Source organism: Notamacropus eugenii, chromosome 4 (assembly GCF_028372415.1).
Source record: "Notamacropus eugenii isolate mMacEug1 chromosome 4, mMacEug1.pri_v2, whole genome shotgun sequence".
Lineage (NCBI taxonomy): Eukaryota > Metazoa > Chordata > Mammalia > Diprotodontia > Macropodidae > Notamacropus > Notamacropus eugenii.
The window spans coordinates 235,861,055-235,869,578 of record NC_092875.1 but is presented as its reverse complement, the minus strand read 5'-3'; the positions used below and the strand labels follow the sequence as shown (position 1 = coordinate 235,869,578).

Here is an 8,524-nt window from a genome sequence, read left to right as displayed (position 1 = left end):
GGCATTTACATGTATGACATTCTCTGTATTCAAGTTTGGCTTGTTGTCTTTGAGTATGGGTTGTTGTCTTTAATTTTTAAAAATTAATTTTTACTAATTAAATTAAATTTTTACTTATTGATAAAACATGCTTCATCTTGTACCCTTTGCCTACCCTTCAAAGAGAGTTACTTCTTCTAATAAATAATAAATAAAAGAGGAAGAAAGAAAAAATAAAGCTTCAGAAAACCAATTAATATATTTTAAAAGTCTGATGCTATAGATTGTGTTTCAACCTATGGTCCCTAAAGTTGGGGAAGATGTCTTTTCATAACTTTTCTTTGAGACCAAACTTGGTCATTATAATTTTGAAATATTTAATTTTTATTGTTTTGTCGTTGTGGTTAATTTACACTGTTCGTAGTTTTTGCATGTTGTGTTCTAGGTTGCAGTTACTTCACTTTGCATCAGTTCTTCTTATGCATCTCTGTATTTATCATATTCTTCATGTCTTAAAGAACTGTAATATTCTACTACTGGAGCAGCGAGGTGGAGCAGTGGATAAAGCGCAGGGACTGGAGTTAGAAATATCAGAGTACAAATCTGACCTCAGACACTAGCTGTGTGACCCTGAGCAAATCATTTAACTCCTGCTCACATAAAACAAGAGAAGGAAATGGAAAACCACTTCAGTATCTTTGCCAAGAAAACCCCATGGACAACTAATCCACAGGGTCACTCAGACATGACTGAATGACTGAACGATAATAAGAATTCCACTATATTTATGTAAAACTATTTTTTAGCCCTTCCCCAGCTGAGGGGCATCTACTTTGTTTCTAGTTTTCCACTGTGAAAAGTATTACTATAAATATGTTAGTATATATTAGTCTCTTTGTCATTATTATGTTCAGTCTTAAATTTTTGGTGGATGCATTCTTTCTACTTCAGAAGTATTTTTTTATGCATTTGTGTGCCTAGTTAAGAAAGACAGTAATAGGTGAGAGGGGCAAGAATCTTTGTGGGAAATGTGCTTATCTGGTTATCAGGCTAGATATGCCTCCTGTAGCTATACGCCATATACTGGAACCATGAGCATGGCATATAGCACCATAACTCCTGATCTGCCCAGTAAACACTAAGTACTAAGTCAATATTTGATTTTGAAATAATGATTAACAATGTTAGTGTCTAAATTGGTGTCACAGGGTTTCATGGTTGAGATCCCCACAAAAGAAATTTGAAAGATGCTACAATTTCATTCTAGAAGTCATTCTGGAAAGATTAATTTGTATTCTGAGGGCCATGTTTATAAATTAAAGTACTAAAAACAATATTTGTCCTTTTCAGTCTAACTATAGCTAGTTAATTCACGCATTTATCAAAATATAAAATCTAGTGATTTAAATTATTCTGACTGACTGGTTTTATATAATCTATAAAACAGATGCACATTTTGTCATTGAGAATATCAGCACTGGGCCAGTTTTGATATTAGAGTGCATGTGAAAGGGAAAAAATAAAAAGATGAGATGATTTCAGTGATGGAATTCATTTCCCCTTTGGTTACGGATTTTCCTTTTCCCCTATGATAACGAAGGGCATCCTTCACTGCTTTCTCATGGTGCTCATGTGCACACATTTAAAATGATTTCTTCCTTGATTTAAGCTCTGGAAGGAAATTCTATTCATTTTTTATTATATCTGCAGTAAAGTAGAGTAGACCCAAATAATTAGGGCACTAGCTATGGCAGGCAATCAGCATGTGAGTGTCCAAGCCTGCTTCTGGTGCCCAGGTGGCTCAGAGGCAACCACTCTGTGATGAGAACCCAAAGGAGACCATAGCACATTGGCAACTCTTAAACCTTGATTTGCTAACAGATGACTCATCAATTGAAGGAAACACATTGTGAAATTAATTGTTTTGGTGCTATTCCAAATAACAGAATAGGAAAAGAATTTAAAAGTTGGAGTAGACCTCCATGGCCTACTAGTCCTATATATGTCTGAGCAAAAGTCGCTTCTTTGGCATAGTTGAGAGATCCCTGCTTGAACATCTAAAGACCATGGGATGCTTTGGGGTTTCTGGCATTTAAACATACAATTCTTTGTTGGTAATATACTGTAGTCTAATCACACCTATCGTGTTTACCTCCATATTTTCTCCTAGGTGACCCACCACTTTAATTCTTTAGAAAAAAAAATCTATTTCTTGGTTCCTAGACAGAGTGCATCAATAAAGAATATTAATTTCAGAAAGATGAGTCTTTAAAAGTCTGGGGTCATTAAGAGCATTATTCATTTTCCTTCCTTTATTTCCTTCCTTTCTTTCTTCCTTCTTTCTTTTTTGCTAATGGAGCAATGCATAGGGCCTGCAGTCAGGAAGATATGAGTTCAAGTTTGGTCTCAGATGCCAGCTGTGTGCTCTGGGCAAGTCATAAACAAACAAACTTTCTGCTTGCCTCAGTTTCCTCATCTGTAAAATGGGAATAATATTAGCACTTATTTCTCAAGGTGGTTGTGAGGTCATGGATAAATCAAATAAGATAAAAAGGCATGGATGGACTATAGTCTGTACTCTTGGAAGAAATATCCACAATGAGATCACGGATTTATTCACAGACTACCACCCTCAGTCCTTTTGTTGAGGCCTAGGGAACAATGACAATAACTTTCACCAGGCCCTCCCCATCATTCCTATAGATTTTTGACCTGAAAAAGCCCTTCCTGACTGTTCTCTTTGGCTAGAGGAAGATACATCAGCTAGTGTACAGAGTAGGGCAAACAGCCCTGTAATAGTAGCGTCCCTGAGACTTGAAGGTTCAGGTCCTGGCTTGGCATCTTACTTTCTGTGAGACTTTAGGAGAGACACTTATCCTTTCTACATCTAAGTTTCTTCATCTGTAAAATGAGATTTTTGACAAGATGAACTCTGAACTCCCTTCTAACTATAGTCATAATTCCGTGACTAATTCCTAACATTTAGAAATGTTTTGCGAACATTCCTAAATGTTTGCTTTGTTTTGCAAAATGTTTATATATATTTGTAAACATATATATATAAATGTGTGTATATATATGTGTATGTATGTATGTGTCTGTATATATATATATACACATGTGTGTATATCTCTATCTATATAAAATATCAATCTCACAAAAGCTCTGTGAGATAGGTACTGTTATCCCCATTTTACAGAGGAGAACACTGAGACTGATAGAGGTTAAATGAGTTGCCTAACGTCATGCAGCTAATAACTGTCTTGGCTCTAATCAGTGATTCTGTAAATGAATACTCCTGTTTATAAAGGTTGGTTGGGCAAGATGGATGGATCACCAGCAGACATTTTTTCTGGCTGTCCCCCATACCTAGAATGTTCTCCCTCATTTTTGCTTCATAGCTTTCCTGATTTCTTTTAAGTCACAGCTATAATCCTACCTTTTATAGGAAGCTTTTTCCCCTCCCCCTAAATGGTGATGCCTTCCCTCGGTTGCTTATTTCTAATATATTCCATATCTAGCTTAATTGTACATGTTGTTTAAATGTTGTCTCCTACGGTAAACTGTGCACTTCTTGAGAGCAAAGGTTGTCTTTGACCCACCTTTTTTTTGTATCCTTTGTACTTGCTACATGATGCTTAATACATGTTTATTTCCTGATGGTGGGGAGGGGTGGAATTTCAAATGCTTCCTGTTTGGTAGGCTAGGACTGCCATTTTATATAAAGACCATCCCATCTGGTGTTAACCTAGATTGAATTACTACTGCACTTTTGACTTCCTTTTTGTGCAACCTACCCTATCGTGAGAAAAATGAGAGGGGGAACAAGAAGATTCCATTACAATTTGCTGGGACAAAAGCTACTAAAATATGGTTACAACTGATAAAGATAAAAGTAGTAGACTACCAACTATAGCCACTTTTATCTCATTAATAATAAAGACATAGGAAGCCTAGAGATAACTGAAATCAACAGATGATTCTCAAACTGAATTTCAGCCAAATTTAAACTTCCTCACCAAACATTTTAAAAATTCAATTACTTAGAAATACTAAAACTAGTTTTGATTACTCCACTTCACTACTATCTCTGATGCAGGCAAACCCCATTATAAAATACTGCTCATATTACCAGAGGCCAGCTCAATGTACTCCAGTGCCTAGAACTCACCAGGACACAGTGTCTCTATTCTGAGCAAGGCCAACCTTAGCCTTAGGCAAAGGAGGCTGGGTGACTTTACTGCTGAGATCATAACCCTAGAAGAAGAAGCACCTTTTCCCCCAAATACCTACCCCTCTGTGCGATCTGAAATCCTTTGAGTATAGTGTTAATATACCCTGACAGAGGTATAACTTAAGTTACTGACAGAGTTAACTTAGATTTACAAGAAGGTGTAGTGAATTTATGTGACATTCATTTTTGAGGACAATGGGTGGAGGGAAAGAGCAGGAAAACACTGGGTAGGAGAAGGGAAGAGGAAAAACAGGGGCAAAAGAGGAGTAGGAGACATACTAGATGTATGGATCCTAGCTTTTAACCTCTCTTGGCCTCAGTTTCTTTATCTGCAAAGTGAGAGGTTAGGATTAGATGACTTTTGAGGACCCTTTTAGCTTTTATTCTTTGTTTCTGGGAAACACTAAAGACTTAGTTCAGAATTTTACTAAGTGTGACTAATCCCCTGATCCTTGTCTCCTGACATTATTACAGGGCTCTATCTTGGTAACAAATACAGAAACTTCCAACAATAGACAGCAAGGTATGGCTTTGGACAATCTTTTCAGCTCCCTGGGCCTCAGTGTCTTGATTTATAAAATAAGAGTGGTTGGACTTCTGACAAGTATTGAGAGAAGCCAACTATATATCTCCCCTTCTAGATGTACCCCTGTGGGATTGGAGTGGTTTTTTCTATTGGCAGCCAGGTGGTGAAGTGAACAGAGTGCTGGGCCTGGAGTCAGGAAGACTCATCTTGCTGGGTTCAAATCCAGCTTCGGACACTCACCAGCAGGTTACCCTGGGCAAATCACTTCACCCTGTTTGCTTCAGTTTCCTCATCTATAAAATGAGCTGGAGAAGGAAATGGCAAATCACTCCAGTACCCTGGTGAAGAAAATCACAAATGCAGTCCCCAAGAGTTGGACATGGTCGAAAAACGACTGAGTTAAAACAACAAATCAGCTCAAGCCCTCATTCTAGGTGCATTTCCCTTACTATCAACTGCCAGTGACTATCGCCCCAGTTCCATTTAACCAATTAGCATCAAGTAGCTTTTCCAAAAGGATATTTACTGCAAAGACAGAGGAAACAGACGTACAAACATTCCTCCTGAACACCTTGATGACATACTCCCCCTTTTTGGTCTCTGGGAAGAGTGGGCCCAGACTTCACACAGTTTCTACATAGCAACAGTCCATTCAAGTTCATATCCAAAAGTGCAGCACTGTTGGATGAGTCATCTTCTCATCTTAAAGCTGGACTCTCAAAACCTGCACAACCTGACATGAATTAGACTCCTGGACTCCTAGACTTCAGGTGAGTCGCTCTCCTGACCTTTCAAGACTCTACCTTCCTTCAGCTAAGATGAAAGAACCAACCACTGAAACAAAGAACTGAAGCATATATTCATAAGGGTCACATGTTGCCCTCAGGGGAAAAGGACAATGCTCATAGTATTGGCTCCTACAAGGTGCTATCAGCCAGGTAGAAGTCACAAAAAAGAGGAGACCAGACCAAGAGAAGAGACTAGTGCCTTTTGAATGTACCCCTAGTTACAGCTCCACAACAGCAGCTAAGTTTTTTTACAGTCATCACTACTCTTCCAGGAGCAGGCTCTTCAACCGCTCCAAGGTGGGAAAAAAATGAATCTCTTGTACTGTACCTATGTTTATAAAGACTGGGCTCAGTGCTCTGCCCATCTTACAGACTAATTGATCTCTCCCTCCTCACCACTGCCTCTTGGAATTCCTAGTTCCCTTCAAGGTTTAGTTAGCTCAGTCCTTTATGAGACATACTCCCTTTAAAAATGACGATATATTTACTTTGTGTTTGTCTTTATTTATACCTCCCCCTTCCACCAAGTCAAATGTGAGTCCCTTTGTCATCAGAGACTACTGTGTTTTGTCTTTGTATCTCCAGCATCTGATACAGTACCTAACATATAGTAGGTGCTTATAAATGCTTATTGAATGAAGAGATGAGCTGGAGGGAATGAAGAAGGGCTATCAGGGAGAATAAATAAGAAAGTTCTTCACTTAGTTTTCTTGGCTGTTTTATTGATTACATCTATGATTTTAAAGAATGGGACTTGTGCCTCCCACCAAGAATAGCTATACACACACATATATGCATGTGCATATAGAAGTATATATGTGTATGCATATAACATCATATCTATATATCTCAGATTTGGTTTCTGACTTAAACTTTCCCCTGCCCCTGTCTTAGAAGGAGATAGGTCAAGTGTTTACAGACCTTTCTTGAAAGGGAGATAGCTCAATACACTCATCTATATTTATTGCAGGGAGAGGGATGGATTGAGGGTGGGCACTTTTTTCTTTTCCAAAGTTGTCATTTTTCCTGTAGCACCATAGAGTTTTACTTAAGGTCCTGGCTTTCTTAGGGTAGCCCGAAGTTCAGCGCCGCAGGGCCATGATGAAGGAGCCAGAGGATTCGTTTCAGTCTGCCTCCCAGTCCCTGCCCCATTCCTCCAAGTCCGTACAAAAGCACAGTATTGTATCATAACCCAATCCCTCATCTTTGGGGGTAACTCCAGCTCCTTCAGAGTTCCTGAATGCCACGGCTGCTGACCGCTACGGATCTGACTGCTCTGGGGCAAGGCTGCCACCCCTCGCGGTCACTGCCCGGGGTTCAGAGTGGGCACTGAGAGCATTCAGAACGCCTGGCCATCCTCTCGGCCGCCTCCGGCCGTGCTCAGTAGCGCTATCGGACCGAGGTAGGGAGAAAAAGGCAGGGTCCCTAGTCTAGGGGGTCTTAGCACCGCTCAGAGGGGGACGGGGGGCCCTTGCTGGGTTTAATAACCCCACCAGTCCAATAACCACGACATGCTTCCGCACACACGAGTGGCTCGGGCCGTCTGAAGCCCAAGACGGGGAAAGGGCTGTCCAGAGCTCGGTTTTGTACTCTTCCTCCCGTGGCTGGGCGTTTGGCCTCAGAGCTCTCCGCTTGACTCTCTGACGACGCTGTCCCCTGGGTCGCTTCTGGCCCTCATTCCATCCCTCTGAACACCTCTGGGGCGGGGGGCGGAGTGAGGAGGTGCCCCCCGAACCCCAAGAGGACCGCAGCACAAGTCTCCTCCCGCTGGCGGGTCGCTCGCTTCCCCCATGCCGCAGGGGATGGGGACCCCCTAACTTTCGGGGTAAAGCTGCCCTCTCCTCAGTGAGCGGAGGGTCTTTTGGCACGCTGGCTCCGGGTGGGTGCGCGCTGGGGGAGTTTAGCACCCCCGTGCCCTCTACTCAGCTCGGTGTCAGAAAGTGTAGCTTCCCGTGACCTGGGAGGCACTGAGCAGCTTCTCCCCGAAGCCAGCTGCAAACAGAAAACGGAGGGGGAGGCAGGAAAAGGAAAGCAAGGGTGGGAAATTCACTTCCCCGCGCTTCTCCCGCGCGCGGGGCTCGCAGCGGCCCGGCACAGCTGCTTGGGCGGCCGGATCTGCGGGCGGCCGCGCTCCCAGAAGCTGCTTCGGGCGGCGGAGAGCGCCCTTGGGGAGAGCGGCGCGCGGGCGGCGGAGCGGAGCAAGGCAGTACGCGAGCTGGGGGTCCGGGGCAGGCGGCTGCCGAGCTCTGGCTCCGGTCCTGCCCGGCTCGGCCCGGCCCGGCCCGCACACGCCCTCTAGTGGGGCAGCGGCGGCGCCGGCGAGCCTGGGCGTGACGTGGGAGCTCTCTTTAGCCTGCCTGCCGGGGGCACCGCGAGTCAGTTTGGGGAGAAATAGGCGAGCGCGGAGCGAGCGGAGCCCGGCAGCTCGGCGCGCCCGGGAAGGCGAGGGGCGCCGAGCGCAGTGGGAGCTGTCCGCCGCCCGAGCTGCAGCGGCGGCGGGGGGCGGGGAGTGCTCCTGGAGCCGGGTGCACGGCCACGGCCACGGCCACGGCCGCGCCTCTGCCTCTGCCGGAACCCTGAGCCGAGCAGCCCCGGGAGAGGCAGGAGGAGTCGCCGGAGCGGAGCCAGCCGCAGGGAGGCTTTTGGCACCCCGCGTGCCTCCACCCTGCTGCCCCGGAAAGAAGAGCGAAGAAGCGATCCGGGGCCCAGGGGCAGGGGGGGAGGTCTGAGGACTCTCTCTACCCCTTGCCCCGGGAGTCTCCGGAGTTCCTGACTTCTGCAACTGTTGGCACTTTTATCTTTCCCTCCTCTCTCTCTCTCTTTTGCAACAAGCCACCCCCACGCCCCCGCTTCACGTCCTCCCCATCTCCCCACGCACGGGGCAGCCTGCGGTGGGCCCAGCCCGGAGTCGACAAAATGGGGCGAGTTGGAACTTGGCTGGCGACTTTGCTTGGACTTTTGCTAACTGCCGGAGGGGACACGTTCTCAGGTAGGAAG

General features: G+C 44.6%; 1 protein-coding gene across 6 annotated transcripts in view; it reads left to right on the top strand.

The window, feature by feature from the left end:
* Positions 1 to 7,817: 7,817 nt before the first annotated feature.
* PTPRM (protein tyrosine phosphatase receptor type M) overlaps positions 7,818 to 8,524 on the top strand; it is a 984,934-nt gene continuing 984,227 nt past the window's right edge. For all 6 annotated transcript variants that reach the window (XM_072604258.1, XM_072604256.1, XM_072604255.1 and 3 more), the window contains exon 1: positions 7,818 to 8,516. In XM_072604258.1, coding sequence (XP_072460359.1) covers positions 8,444 to 8,516 — 73 coding nt within the window. In that variant the 5' untranslated portion in view covers positions 7,818 to 8,443. The remainder of the gene's footprint in view (positions 8,517 to 8,524) is intronic.